Consider the following 15,914-nt stretch of genomic DNA (forward strand, 5'->3'; position numbering starts at 1 on the left):
CATAGACTGTTAATGTTGCTTATAACCGACATAGTTTTTAATCTTTTCAAATGATGGTGTGATTGGTGTCGTATAAAAAAAGAATCGTGTCACTTTCAACCGACATAAAGTTAATGTTGGTTAAAAAGAGAATCATGTCGCTTATACCCAACATTAATAATTCTTTTTAGATATTTTAAAACTTCTTGTCAATTGTCGCTCACAGGTTGGTGTTCTTTATGTATCTTCTCTCAATAATATCAGAACCCTCTCTCATTTCTCTCAGCCCTCTCTCCCTTTAATATCAGAACCCTAGCTGCATCTCATTTCCCTATAATGAAGAACCCTAGCCGCACCTCATTACGCACTCTTCTCTGCAAAAATCCAAAATCAACGAGTCTACCATGGAAATGTAGGCACATCTAAGCTCCAATCTTCCCACAGAGGTAAACATCGACCCCGCCATTGTTGAATATGTGTCCATTTGATGATTTTTATACAGAAATAAGAAGCAAACTAACACATGCTTGTTTGATTTGTGTACGAGTTTCTAGATCCGCCGAAGAAATAATGGGAAAAGGCAGAATAACACTCCAACTCAGATCCAAAACAAAAAGGGTAAAAAATGTAACGATCCGTCCCTAAAATTACAGTTTTATAATTATTTTTTAAATATATGATTTTATTACTTATTATTTATTATATTATTATATTTTATTAATAGTATTATTATTATAAACTTTGGTCCACTCACTCTTTTATTTTGCGCCCCCTTCAGGATTTAGATTCGAGGCATATAATCCTGGCGTCAGGGCATCTTTGCGTAGGTATCTTCAAGTCTTTACAGCATAGGACCCACTCCTTTATTCATATATTTTATTGTAATTCTTCCATCTATTCCTTGATTAGTTGTATGCTCTGAACACGTTCCGCATCGACATATTTCTTTTTAATTATTTATTTTCTTTGTTTGCATGTTTAAAATGGCTTCGTCACCCTCGGGTGTCGGCCAGCACAGTGCCTACCCTAATATTTGGAGATATCGGGGTTGGGGCGTGTCAAAAAATCCGTTGCTGATACATATACAGCGGCTGCTAATACAACCCAAGAAAGATGCATAGGTCCAACAGTCACGGTACTCGTCCCCAAACGTCTGATCTCAGCTAATCTACAATAACGGTAATAATCTTTTCTGGTTTCCCTTCACTGACGTGAGCTCGGCATGCATTAAATATGTCCATATATGAATGTGAACTCCTTATTTCTGGTTGTGAGCAGAGCAATGGCTGATCTGGTGTCCGCAAAGGAAATGGCAAAGAGTGGCTTGGTTAAATCACAGTTCCAAGCAAACAAAAGGTAAGAAAACTTGTTTGTACATGCTATAGGTTTGCTCTTAAAAAATATGGCTATGTATCACGGCATGTCTCATATTCCTGCATTGTTTAGGTAGGACACTCGGACCTAGGGTATATCCGAGAAAAGGAAATGTTGAAGTTGTAGATCCAAAGGCAAACAAATTATCAACTGACACATCTTCGGATATGAAAGGTACACTCATCTATGCTGAGATTTTGCTGGATCTGCAATGTGTGTGAATGGATATGGAATGCATGTTTCATTTGAAGATACATGTGAACCATTTGGAACTTGACCTGCTCTGAGAACAAAAGAAAAATCCACCTTCAAACTGAATAAATGACATGTTTTTGTTTCTATTTTTTTTTTTCGAATGCATTAGTGATAGATCCACTGAAAACAGTCGTGTTTCCTCAATAACTCATGGAGTTGTTTATTTGTGGTAGGAAATTTTTTATTTATTTTTTATTATTAATAGTTTGTGGTGTCACTTATGGGCGACAGTATAGTTGTTATTTTATTTATTGAATTGTTAGGTGGTGTCGGTTAGGGCCGACAGTATAGTTGTTTATTTTATTTATTAAATAGTTAGGTGGTGTTGGTTAGGACCGACACTACTATCCTTTTTTAATGTCGCCTATAGCCAGCGTGAGTTTCAATGTCACTTTTATCCGACACTACTATCCTTTATTTTATTTTATATTGCTTCCTTCTTCGTGGCGGATTAAGGGGACTAACCGACATCAAAAGTCTTTTTGTGATGCTAGCAATAGTGTCGGTTCTTTTATCCAACATTGCATGAGTTTATGTCAGATTTTTACCTATTATACAACATAAATTATGTTTTCTTGTCGATTTTTGAACCACCAATTATAGGTAACTTTGTAGTAGTGATGGTCACATGGTGAGGCGTCTTTATCAATATCTATGTGTTGGCCTCACACTAGTTGTTCTTCTTTTCCAAAAGTAGCCTCTGATCATAATTGTCTTGTTTTTCGGCCTTGATTGTTTTACTTGGAGGCCTTCGTCCTTTCCTATTTCAATCCATGTGAACTTTGCATTCTGGTTTTATGGATGTGGTGGCTAGTTGTTAGCAGTCTACTATTACATATGGTTGTCCCATTTTTGTTATGTTGCAAATACTTAAGGCTTAAGTGTTGTCTTCGAGATTGGAATTATAATATTTTTTTTTGTGATTTTCTTCGAAATGCTTGCTAGGGAGAATCTAAGAACTATTCAAAACATTATTGCTTCCTATAGGCTGACTCAAGATAGGTTTGATGATTTGTAGCTAAGACAACTGTTCTTAATTCTCTACGTATGAAAGAATCTTTCTAGTGAGACCTAGCCCGAGCCTGAGTCAAATGGCTTACTAAGGGTGATTGTAATACTGCATTTTTCATGCTTATGCTCGTGGTAGGTCTTCATCTTAGAGAATTGCTACTCTTTGGGGTTGTGATAATGTGCTCTCTTCTCCGACTGATATTGTTGATTATGTGGCAAACTTTTATCAACCTTTATATTATTCCCCTTCAAGCCTTCTAGAATTGATGATGTTTGTAGTGTAATTCCACCTATGGTTAGTAAGGTAGAAACTCTCCAATCCTTTGTTCTTTATCTTCAGTTGGCGAAATTAATAGTGTAGTGTTTTCTATGGACCCTTTGAGTGTACCAAGCCCAGATAATTTCCTAATTCATTTTATCAGTCTTGTTAGGATATTGTTGGTTTGGATGTTATTGCTTTTGTTCAAGACTTTTTTTAAGTGAGGTTGGTTATATCCCCATGGTAATTGTAACTTTGTGATGCTTATTCTGAAAGTTGAAGGGGTTGCTACTATTACTCAGTGTCTTTCCATCACACTTGAGAAGTTTCCCTTAAAAAATAAAAAAAACCTATTTATTATAGTTGATTTACTATACTACTTTAGTTTTAATTGAATTTTTGCAGACATAATATTTAAATAGTAATTTATAATATGAACTTCTTTTATCATAAACACGAAGTGTTTTTAGGAGGAATTTCTCCTCATTCTTTAAAGCCAAGCATTTTCCTAATAGAAAAAGAACATTCTTATTCAGTGAATAGTTATTCAATTTTTACATAAGTAGTTTACAATAATAGTCAAGAATACAAATGTGCATTGAGAATAACATTGTTTTTTCTTTTTTTCAAGAGTTTTTACCAAAAAGTTTATTGTCCAATATTACATAATAATGATGAGGTCACAAAATTACGTTCTTACTACAGCAACAATGTTGATTGTTATGTCTTGGACATTCTATTTATACTATTAACTTAGATTAATGTGACAACGTGATTGCATTATAAAGTCATGATTAAATCAATATTATGGTATACCATTGATCCGAATCAACCAAAATTATCAACCTAATAAATAGGGTTACACACATTTTTATGACCTTTTGTTCAACAATTTATTCACCAATTTAATCCATCCAATTCAGCTAATTTAGTCTACAAGTTTGTCTTTAATCTACAAGTTTGTCTTTCTTAGCCAATGTATATCAATTGATGTTAAAGAATGCACATGAAGTCGATCGGAAAAACTAGAGATCGAATAGTGTAAAATGCGTGGTACAAAAAGGACTAAGATAATAGAAGTTCATTAGGTTTAAATCACACTTAACTGAAGAGAAATCGTATTTTAACTTGATCAAGATCACCGTGAATAAGAAATATCAAGGAGGACAAGATATAAAGTTCATAGATATACTTTAAATATAGTAGCTATATTCTCTTATAGGGACATCGTACGCTTTGCAGACAATTCTTGGTTGTCTTGAAGGACAAATAACAGAGTCTTCCCTAAAACTAAAGCTATGAACAATGCATGTATTGCAACTTTTTGTATAACATACGATTGATGATGATGACGATGATCTACTTTTCTACAAAAGTGGATCGCAATGGATTGATTAATACAATATTTTAGCATGAAAATCAAATGGAAACATAAATATGCATTCAAATGGTATATGATTACGGCACAAATAATTTTATCCAAAGTATAATACTTGTCTAAAAATGGACCCCAATTCAATTCTGTCCATACGTACTTCGTACATGGAACTGGACAAATAAAAGTGCTAATGATATGAGTCGCAGCATCAAATGATGCTTTTCAGTTTTGAAATATTTGCATTTCAACATGAATATACAAGTAATAATTAACAAAGAATTTGCTAAAAGAACAACAATTAAATCTCTCATAAACCTTCTTGTTGGAAATGGTTTAGAGGGACCAAAAATACTGTATTGCATTATTGAATCAAAACGTCACATGACAATAAATTTAGTTTCATAGAAATTGTTCTCTCTCATTCTCAAAATTAAGGATATAGGGGAGAAATAGGGGACAATGTTTTAATTTTATCAAAGAACGCCTCTGGAAGCGTCTCCAAAGTTGGAAAGGAAATCCTTGTCAAGGTGGTTGCTCAGGCAATCCCTCTCTATGCCATAAGTTGTTTTCTTTTACCTAAATATTTCTGCAATGAACTTAATGGTCTTGTTGCACGGTTCTGGTGGAATGGATCTGACGATGGCAGGAAGATCCCTTGGTTGGCTTGGGACAAGCTTTGTCTTCCTAAATGTAATGGGGGTCTAGGCTTCAGGAATCTACATGCTTTCAATCTCGGGATGCTTACCAAACAAGGTTGGAAGCTGTTGACGAACCTGACTCTTTGGTGACACAAGTCCTTCACGCCAAATATTTTCCCTCTTCCCCTTTTTTCCAAGCAAAGGTTAAGCCCGGTGACTCCTTTGTTTGGAGAAGCTTATGTGCTAGTCAAGAGGTGCTCACTAGGGGATCAAGATGGCAGGTAGGCTCTGGAGAAAAGATTAAAATTTGGGATGACAGATGGGTTCCTTCGCCATCATCATTACATATTTTCTCCCCCAAGCCTCATGCCTGCCCCGTTTCTCTGGTTAGTGATCTCATTGATGTGGAAAGGAAATGTTGGAGAACCAATGTCATAAGGACTTTATTCTCAAATTTGGAGGCCGGCCTCATTCTCTATATTCCCATTAACCATTGTCTACTAGAAGATAGACCTATTAGGCACTTCAACAAAAAATGTTTATTTTCTGTGAAAACCGCCTATCATGTGGCATTTGACTTGGTTTCTGGCAAGATCAATCGAGCTTCTTCCTCAGGTTTGTCTGACATTTCCTTACTTTGGAAAAGGATTTGGGGAGCCAAAGTCTCGCCGAAAGTTTGAATGAACGCGTGGCACCTTTGCAAGGACATTGTCCCAACGAAATCCAATCTGGTAAAGCGTCGCATAACCTTTGACTCTCTGTGTGTACTATGTGGCAGTGTCGGCGAATCAAGAGTGCATATTCTTTATGATTGCCTTTTTGCTACCTATTTGTAGAGTTTCTCTCCTATGGACCGTCTACCTTGTGGCCCCTCATTCTCATCAGCCTGTGATTGGATGATTTATCTCCTTCCTAAACTAGACAAGCATAATTTTGATTTAATTCTAACGCTCTCTTATGCTATTTGGAGCACTAGGAATACTATGCTTTGGTCAGGTAAATGTGACCCCTCCTAACATCGTGGTATCTCACACCATCTGCTGGTGGCAAAACTTCCAACTTGCCTCCACTCCTACTTCCACTGCTAGCCACTTTTCGGACTCATCAACCGTGAAGTGGGTGAAGACTAGGCCTATTTTTTTGAAACTTAATGTGGACGGAACTTGGAATGCGAACCATCTCATTGATGGTGTAGGTGTGGTTCTTCGAGACAATACGGGCAATTTTGTAGCAAGCTTAGCTAAGCATTTCCCTCATGTTCCTTCTCATTTCTTTGCTGAGCCTTTAGCGGTCAGGGAAGGTCTTGCCTTGGCGTCTTCCAAAGGTCTTCACAATATAGTTATTGAGAGTGATTCGCTCCTGATCACCTAATCTCTCCGATCTTGTAGCAGGACCTTTCTCCTATTGGTCTCATCGTTGAGAACTCGTGTTACATCCCACCCGGGTCACCATTTAAGAACCAAAAATAATATTTAAAAATTGTCACATCTCGGGTTCGACTACATCGTAACACGATATTGTCCACTTTGGGCCCTGACCACATTCTCACGGTTTTGTTTTTGGGAATTCACACGAGAACTTCCTAGTGGGTCACCCATTCTAGGATTGCTCTTGCACGAACTTGCTTAACTTCGGAGTTCCTACAGAACTCGAAGCCAATGAGCTCCTAAAAGACCTCGTGCTATTTGGAGATGGGCATGTACATATAAGGCTTACAGGATCCTCACCCCTGGGCGATGTAGGATCTTACAATCCACCCCCTTAGGGGCCCGACGTCTTCATCTACACACTTTTGGCCAGGGAGTCGCTTTGATACCAAACTGTCACATCCCGACCCGGGCCCCATCACAGCCTGAGCTCGACTTCACCGTAACACGATATTGTTTGCTTTTGGCCCCGACCACACCCTCACGGTTTTATTTCTGGGAACTCACACGAGAACTTCCCGGTGGGTCACCCATCATGGGATTGCTCTCGCGCGAACTCACTTAACTTCAGAGTTCCGATGGAACCTGAAGCCAGTGAGCTCCCAAAAGGCCTCGTGCTAGGTAGAGATGAGAATATACATATAAGGCTTACAAGATCCACTCCCTTGGACGATGTGGGATGTTACAACTCGAGAGCTTTCCTTGGGGATCACTGGAGTTTGTTTTACTCATATAAGACGTCAAGCAAATGAAGTTGCTCATCGACTTGCCCGTTTCAGTCTTTCGTACAGCAACCCTTCTATGTGGTCTAAGGAACCACCAGACTTCATTTTAGATGTTTTATTTGCAGATTGTAATTCTGAACAGTGACTGCTCACTCTTTGTAATCTTATTTCCCTTATCAATATATCTCTCTATCACCTTTGATTAAAAATAAAAGGATATATCAGAGTAATCTCAGGGAAAAACAAGTTGTTATAGTACACTGCTCACTCTTTGTAATCTTATTTCCCTTATCAATATATCTCTCTATCGCCCTTGATTAAAAATAAAAAGATATATCAAAGTAATCTCAAGAAAAAACAAATTGTTATAGTACAAACATGACCACATAATCGAAAAACAAGCTATAGTACAAACAAGACCACATGATCACACTACAAATTGGATAAGATGTTTAGTTTTTATAATTTTCTTTCATTTTCAGCTTTACTATGGATGAATTTTGATGGGGCCATCGGATAATTCTGATCTTTTTTATTTTTCATCACAAAGGGAAAAAAAATACTTTTATCATTCAACAGTTGATGACTTGATGATGGACCCATGATCATCTGAACAAATCTACCTGGCACACCGTCACAGTCTTCTTTTTCTTTATAATGATTTTCCTTCTATTTTTCCTACCATCCAAACTGCTTTTTCTTTACCAATTTGTGTTCCATATTGAACCTTTAGTCCCTTTCCTTAAAATATCATTTTCATTTGGGTAAAGACATACTAACATCTTTAATGATTACAATACAAATCTTTGACTGGTCTCTCTCTCTATAAGACTCTCATACAGATTAACTGAGTCGCGCATGATTTGAATATTCACAAAGCAAGATTTACGAAGATGGATACTAAATTACTAGTCTAATTTGAATCCTTCTATCCATGCGGTAAAAGTTAAGGTTCCGTTATAAAATTAATATGTAATATAAACAGTATATTAAGTACTTATAAGCATATGTAAGGTCTCTCATCTCAACAATATGAGATTCGTTCTCAACATGCCTCTTATATGTGAAGAATTTTCAAGCTTAACATATGAACAACGCAAATAGGTGACGTGGAGTGCGTTTGGCCATTGAATTTCACACTTAAGACAACATGTTTTGATACCATGAACAAAGTTGGGGTTCCACTATAAAATCAATTGGCAATATGGGAATAACCCAATTACTTATAAACACATGCAAAGTCTCAACATATGCAACCAAATTGGCAATATGGGATTCCAAGAGTTGAAATGCATTGTACTCGCCTTAGAATTGATGTCTTAAACTCTCTCTCTATTTTGTATATATTCGACATGTTTTTAGCCATCAAAGTGATGACTGCTACCCTCAAGTGCAAAAGGATAAGGGAGCTTGATTGTAAGATACACCAGTTGATCAGAGAGAGACAGAAGTCGGCCTTAGTATCCAACGATGTCAAAATTTTGGCTTTCGATGTAAGGCAAAATGCTAAACGCGACACATTTATTGACCCTATTCTTCACATAAATGTGCAAAATATAGTCATATGAGAGATGTGATTATGAACTCATCAAACTAAGCTAGCTAGAATTAGGTCTGTGTTCGAAGCTTAAAGTGGCAGCTTTGGCTTCTTAGTACAACAGTAGTTCTATGGTTGAGAAGTGAACTTGTAGTAATGATGATTACAGAAAAACAGGCCTTTATATTTGTTTTTCTTTCTTTAAATAGCTTTATGGCTTTTACAGCTCAACCGCAACATCAAATGAGTTGTGCATAACCAATTGCATTTAGACAGAGATTGAGAGCGGGAGAGAGGGAGCTAGAGGGTTTTAAGGTCTTTGCCGAAAGAATTACTTTTTGCAATCTTTACCAACCCAACCCTTCCCAATATTCATGCCTAAGATTAAGAGAACATACGGCAACCTTGAACGGGGAGCTTTTGATCATTTGCATAAAGAGATTCCAAACCCTAAATCGCACTTGCTTCCAATAAAATATAAAACCTTGATTCAAACTCTAACTCTCAGTCAATGTTAAATTTCTAAACCACGTTCCTAACATGCATTTTAGTCATTCAATATTAAACTTTCACAGAGAGAGAGAGAGAGAGAGAGAGAGAGGTGAGTTTTAAATGGGGTTCTAAAGCCATGCAACCTTTCACACGATGATGATCTTGTGCAAGGGTAAGAGATAAAGCAAAGCAAAGGAAAGCAAAGGGGGGATGGTGGTGGGGAAGTTGTGGGCGCTTTTGGAAGACTGTAGAGAGAATAGAGAGAGAGAGACAGGGCTGGCTTTGAACAATCACAAAAGATTCTCAAACATCGGCTCTGTCAATCTCCGTCGATATCGATCATTTTAGCTTGTGCAGAAAAGACAAATGTTTAATTAGATTCTTTCCACCTAATTCACCAAGTTCGGGATCCAGATCGTTGAAATTTGATCCAACGGTTACAGTTATTATAACTTTTAAAGGAGCCCCTGTTTGTAGCCTTTGGATCAAATTTTAACGATCCAAATTCCGGACTTAGTAGATTAAGTGGAAAGGGATAGGATCCCTTTCCTGAGATAGTGGCTTTCATGTGGGTTTTCTGGCCCTTCTAGAGGACTATGATGCCCCTTGTCCTAATGAGGGCACGTGTGTCATCAACTTCATCAACTCTTCAGTTCGTAACATCAAGAGTATATTTACACTGTTACACATATATGCAAATAATTAATTCTAACATATAACAAAAAATTCACAAAATTATTTATTTTCAACATTTTTCACACTTACTAATAACTAATCCATCACTACATTCTTCACATTCTCGAGCACATATTTCCAAGAACGCCAGTTAGTAGTAGGACAATTATTCTGTATTGCTACACAAATCGCATGTGCAAACTCCACATATTGCCTCATATCATAGGGCCCGGAGGGCACGCTCTGCTTCTGGTTTTTATCCTCCATTTGATCACGAACAGAATTGTGAAGAATAAGGAGAGCAAAAGCGCATATTTATAGGAAGGTTAGGGACTTTGCGCGACAAAGCCTTTGTCGTGCAAATATCTGCACTATATACAGTATTGATTCCTCTTATTCACATGCACTGAATGCTCTGACTCAAAAAACTAACTGTATTTTGTGCGACGAAAGTCATTGTCATGCAAGTGTTCCGTTGATTCGCATGCACTGAATAATCTAACCCAAACTGAATGACCTTTGTCGCCCAAGGTTTCTACGGAAAATCTTCGTCACGCATTTTTTTCGAGCTAAAAAAAATTACCCGCCGTTTTCTTACTGACTTTACACGACGAGTATCTTTTTTTCATCATGCAAACTGAATTGTGCGACAAAGGTGTACGTCGTGCAAAGTCGCACCACTCTTGCTTGATGAAGCTATTTTTTCGTTGCACAAAACTCACTTGTGCGACGAATTTTGCTTTGTCGCCCAAACATCTGTCGCACAAATAGTTTTTTCAACTAGTGACAAAGATTAAGAGCAGGAGGAAGGGAGCTAGAGGGTTTTAAAGCATCCCCAATGCGAGCTTTATCCTCCATGAGGCTACCACATTTCTAGCCTTAGCAAGAAATTTCATCCCCAATGAGCCAAAAAATAGGGCTAGATCCACCACTGGGGCTAACAACTTCCTTTCTTGGGTAGCATAAAATCAGGCTACATTTAGCCTCAAAAAACAATGGATCCTACAAAAAAAAGTGGTAACACATGTGAGCAAAATTCTATCACTCTCCATCCACTTGCGAATACACTTATACTCTCCTTTTATTATTTTTTAATTCTTTTTCTTACTTATTTTTCTTGCAATTTGGCTAATTCATAATTGTTTTAAATTCCATAAGAATTAAAATTTCAAATTGATTTAACGTTCATGTGCATTGATGGATGAAATTTTCAAATAATTTTTTTTCAAAATTCTATGATACTAATTTAACAATTGATGCTAGGTAAATTGTTGTGTTATATATATGTGAAAATCAAATTATTTCAGAGGGTAAAGTGAGGGTTTGTTTCTTTCAACGGATGAGATTGAGAAAAGGGAATCTAATCCAACGAACGATTCATAAGTGATGAAATCTAACTTTGTCACAATTTGAACTTTTTAGGTTAAAGGGTTCATTAAAAAAATTTAAGATATCACGTCCAAAAATCAACTTAAGAAAAGCTAATACAAAAAAAAAACATCGCTTAATCAAATTACTACATAAATAAATATATATATCTCCATATAGAGCCCGAAAGATATAGCCCCTCACTAAGAGAGATTTTTTTATAAAGCTTTAAAGATTTCTCGAAACTCTAAAATAGGTTGTATCCTCCACTTTTCCAGTCCCATATAGAGTCCCTCACTGAGGATGCTCTAAGGTCTTTGCCGAAAGAATTACTTTTTGCAATCTTTACCAACCCAACCCTTCCCAATATTCATGCCTAAGATTAAGAGAACATACAGCAACCTTGAACGAGGAGCTTTTGATCATTTGCATAAAGAGATTCCAAACTCTTCTAGTCCCCCAATCCAATGATAAATCACACTTGCTTCCAATATAATATAAAACCTTGATTCAAGCTCTAACCCTCGGTCAATGTTAAATTTCTAAACCACGTTCCTAACATGTATTTTAGTCATTCAATAGTAAACTCTCAGACAGAGAAAGAGAGAGGTGAGTTTTAAATGGGGTTCTAAGCCGTGCAACCTTTCACACGATGATGATCTTATGCAAGGCAAGAGATAAAGCAAAGAAAGCAAAGGGAGGATGGTGGTGGGGAAGTTGTGGACGCTTGTGGAAGACTGTCCAACTAAAAAAACAAACCAAACCAAACCAAACCAGATTGGCCACTACCCTAAAACAACCCACCTCAAACTAATGGGCCGTACGGGGTAGAGGTGTGACACCTCCAGTCCAACTAAAGCAGAAACGTACTAAAAGTCTTAATCCATGTAAAAAAACGTGTTAAGTCCAATGAAAGCCCAATTCAACCTGAACAGAAGGAAAAAGGAACCAAAAACCAGAGAAGGCAGAAGAGACGCAGCGACGAGTTGAAGTCGAGGATGTCGATACTGTGGGAGAAGAGCGGGACATGGAGGTGGGTAGTGAACAAGACCCGTGATTCGAAGCCCTTCTTCTTGGCCTTCGCCACCGTTTGCGGCGTCGTTCCGGGCGTTATTGGCTACTTCGTTATGCAGACCACCAACTCTGGAAACCAACAGCTCGAGGCCGAGCTCCGCCGCAACGCCCGACCTGAATCCATGGTGCGATTTCTGTTCAACCCAGTTGGTTTTCTGACATTGTATTCGGTTTTAAGAAATGGGTTTTGCTTGTAATTAGGCAAAGATTGTTAATTTATGGAGAATTATACGAACCCCTTTTCGAATAGCGAATAAATTAGGTGATCAAATTGATTATTCGATTTGGACGGGTTGTTTTTGTTTGATGCAAATTCAAAGCTGCAATCTTGACTTGTTGGTGAAGTTGTGATACATGTTATATGAGTAATGCGTTTGATAAAATGAAGTGACCTGAAAAGTTTTGGTTTGTTGAAGCCAATCTGTGTGATCTGTGTCTACGCTTCCAACTTTAGGTAAAGGAAATATATCCAGCTAAATGATTTTCACTCACTAGTATGGAACACATGTATATGTATGTGCCAAAATGTCTGACTAATTTGCGTCGTTTGATGGTATGGAACCAACTCAACCAAGTAATCTCACTTCTTCGATCTGTATATATCGAGTTTGTTTTGCTAAGAATGTACCTCACTGAACTAAATTTTTAAGGCCTTGCCTTTCCTACTTTATTGTTTACACTTTCATGTTTAAAATTCGTTGTGATCTTGAACAGATAATTGCTCGTGTATAACTCCTCTAATGTCTTGGTTCCAACATTTATCTTTCCTATGTGTTTATAATTCATCAGAAACATTGAATAATGTTTATGAAATCGAATCTTGTTGAGAAACCATCACTTGTACGTGTGTCACCCATTACAGAGGCAGTTTAACTCATCCAGTACTGATCCCTATTGGATCAGAAACCGTGAATAAATCTCATGTTACGTGTCATCAAATTGCTGATATTAAGTTTGATTACTTCTTGTTATTGAAAGCTTGTTTCCTTGTTTAGTTCAAATGGATTTCAAATCAATTTCGGGTTGTTTCTTGAAGCAGTTTCGTACTCTGAATCAACACAAATGCTGATAGTTTTTTTGCTTGAAATTTTTAATCAGAGGATGGGGCAAGTGAATAAAGAAAGATTGGCAGAATTCCTTGGGGAGTTGCAGCGGAAAGAGAACACAAATGACCGCTATGTTGCTGCACTGAAAGGAGAGACATTGACTAGGAATCCATATGTGAGAATTCAACCAATTCCAAAGCCAAGCAACACCGAAGCTGAGAAGGAACAGAAGTAGATGGAGGTTCTGCTGTCAAGGGTATCTGTATGTTTCTTCAGAACAAGTACATGGATGGGTTTTGGCGTTTTTGATAGCATGGTTATGCAGAACTTTGCGAGCTGTGTCTTATTTTTTTATGAATATTTAAGTGCAGTAAGAACTCACTGAGAAAAAAGGGCAACGGAATACGATAGTTTCTCATGTACATGTTGTTCTAGAACATTTTCCGATGCATGGAATGCCACACTATCAAATTTGAAGATAGGAAGAAGCATTAAACATATAAAGTTTTTGCTGTCAAATTTGACATATTAGAAAAGGTGCTGTCAATTAATTTTTTTAATTATTTTATTGTGTTAGAAGAATTTGTGGGTTAGGAGAGAAAAAACATATCGATTAGAAGAAGAGAAAATCTGACATTACTACATTAGCCATCAAATTATCATTGGACATTTATCTTTTGACATCTCAATTGGAGATGCTCTAAAGAGCCAAACAATGTCCAAAGTAGATCGATAGAAACTCTCACGGAACCTTAATTCTTGAACTAAATATTAGAATTGCTAATTTAGGGTTTGGGACTACAAAGCAATGAAGCAGAACTCATTCCCTTTTGCATTCCCATAACAATTTGTGAGCTTGTATTACCATGGACAGATAGACTGCTGCAACGGTAGTGTCTGGGTAAACTCCTGTACCTACTGTGATGGTGCAGCTGTTGAAAGCCCAAATTAATGGGCTAGCCAGGCAATCAGAGATTCTAATTTCATGGAAGGAACCCTTCAGATTTTTAGGGTTTGTCATTGGTGGCAGAACATACAGAACACTTCATTGCAGAGACTCTTATCACCATACCTACTTGCTACAGCACTGTAAAAGCACCATATCGATCAAAAAACTCCATGCCCGGATAATTACTGGAGGTTTTGAGCAAAACCCATTTGTTGTTGCAAAGCTAGTTGGCAAGTATGTCGAGTGCAGTGAATCAAGCATGGAAGCTCCACGTAAGCTGTTTGATAAATTGCTTGAGAGAGACGTTTTTGTGTGGAACATGGTTATTCAGGCTTATGCAAATGTGGTTCCTTTTGTTGAAGCCCTCAATGTGTATGATAGAATTCGGTTCAGTGGTGTACCTGCAAACCGGTACACCCACCCTTTTGTGCTCGAGGCTTGCGGTGCAATGAGAGATGTAAAAAGAGGTCGGATTGTTCATGGACATGTCGTGAAATGTGGACTCGACTCGGATTTGTCTGTTGGGAATGCCCTTATTGCCTTGTATTCCAAGTGTGAGGAGATTGAGATATCGAGAAGAGTGTTCGATGAAATACCTGAGAAAGATTCTTTCAGTTGGAATTCCATGATTTCGGGGTACACGACAAGTGGGAATCCTCATGAAGCTCTCATGGTTTTTCATTCCACGCTGCAAGATCATGCCACATGCTTGCCTGACCATGCCACTCTTGTTTGCATTCTTCCTGCTTGTGTTGAAGCATCGGCTATTGAAGTTGAATTTTGGATTCATTCTTACATTACATAGCCAATTATGAAAGCCGATGCTGTTTTAGGCAGCGCTCTCATTACAATGTATGCAAATTGTGGTCGCGTAACCACTGCCAGAGTTATTTTTGATCAAATCAGCGAGAATACTGTGATCCTGTGGAGTGTGATTATCCGGTGTTATGGAATGCACAGGCATGTAGATGAGGCACTCCAAGTGTTTTCGCAGTTTGTGGAGACTGGCTTACGCCCGGATGGTACTGTATTTTTGTGTTTACTGTCCACTTGTAGTCACTCAGGGATGATCACAAAAGGCTTGGAACTTTTCGAGAAAATGGTAGATTATGGAGTAACAATAAGCGAGAAACACTACGCCTGTGTAGTTGACCTTCTGGGAAGAGCTGGGTTACTTGACCAGGCGGTCGAGCTTATTAGAAGCATGCCCATGGAGGCAGGGAAAGATGAATATGGTGCCTTGCTTGGAGCCTGTAGAATACATAATAACATAGAACTCGCCGAAGAAGCTGCGGGAAAGTTGTTTGTTTTGGACCCCGAAAATGCTGGGAGGTACATTCGTCTAGTCATCATCTATGAAGATGTGGGCAGATGGGAGGATGCTGGTAGAGTGAGGAAGCTACTGAGAGACAACAACGTCAAGAAGCCAACTGGAAGTAGTTCGGTTGAGGTGGATTGTATGTATCACACATTTGAAGCGGATGACGAATCTCACCGGTATACAGACCAGATTTTCAACACATTGCAGAGATTGGATACGATAATGGAAGAAGAAACAGTGATGGTTTAATGTGATTGTCGTGCCTCAATAGAGTTACACGATTTGAATTCGACAGTGTCACCGTTAGAGCAATTGTTTCTGAATTATTGACCTAATGCAGGTTGTTCTACAAAGTTTTACACTTTACATTTTCGCATTAACCTGCTTCTTTTTGCAAATTGAACGA

General features: G+C 37.9%; 2 protein-coding genes and 1 long non-coding RNA gene across 3 annotated transcripts; all 3 read left to right on the forward strand.

The window, feature by feature from the left end:
* Window positions 1-198: 198 nt before the first annotated feature.
* On the forward strand, window positions 199-2,982 carry LOC125472616. The gene is made up of 5 exons (XR_007254536.1): window positions 199-425; window positions 534-606; window positions 758-1,158; window positions 1,258-1,335; window positions 1,426-2,982. It is a non-coding gene; the product is annotated as an uncharacterized LOC125472616 (long non-coding RNA).
* Window positions 2,983-12,037: 9,055 nt separating this feature from the next.
* Window positions 12,038-13,719, forward strand: LOC103932296. Its single transcript, XM_009341857.3, has 2 exons — window positions 12,038-12,317; window positions 13,291-13,719. Exons 1-2 carry the CDS (start codon window positions 12,117-12,119, stop codon window positions 13,471-13,473), a joined length of 384 nt encoding a protein of 127 aa, XP_009340132.1. The 5' UTR covers window positions 12,038-12,116; the 3' UTR covers window positions 13,474-13,719.
* Window positions 13,720-13,917: 198 nt separating this feature from the next.
* On the forward strand, window positions 13,918-15,820 carry LOC108868006 (pentatricopeptide repeat-containing protein At3g03580-like). Its single transcript, XM_048573935.1, has one exon. It carries the CDS (start codon window positions 14,162-14,164, stop codon window positions 14,990-14,992), a length of 831 nt encoding a protein of 276 aa, XP_048429892.1. The 5' UTR covers window positions 13,918-14,161; the 3' UTR covers window positions 14,993-15,820.
* Window positions 15,821-15,914: the final 94 nt, after the last annotated feature.

This window comes from the organism of the source record quoted next, unplaced genomic scaffold (assembly GCF_019419815.1).
Source record: "Pyrus x bretschneideri cultivar Hongxiangsu unplaced genomic scaffold, Pyrus_bretschneideri_v1 Contig7, whole genome shotgun sequence".
NCBI classification, from domain to species: domain Eukaryota; kingdom Viridiplantae; phylum Streptophyta; class Magnoliopsida; order Rosales; family Rosaceae; genus Pyrus; species Pyrus x bretschneideri.

What these genes read in the sequence shown, in the direction of transcription:
- LOC108868006 (XM_048573935.1), top strand. Translation starts at nt 14,162, where the DNA reads ATGGTGCAGCTGTTGAAAGCCCAAATTAATGGGCTAGCCAGGCAATCA.
- LOC103932296 (XM_009341857.3), top strand. Translation starts at nt 12,117, where the DNA reads ATGTCGATACTGTGGGAGAAGAGCGGGACATGGAGGTGGGTAGTGAAC. An exon ending in ACGCCCGACCTGAATCCATG is followed by an intron (nt 12,318 to 13,290) that starts GTGCGATTTCTG and finishes ATTTTTAATCAG; the next exon opens with AGGATGGGGCAAGTGAATAA.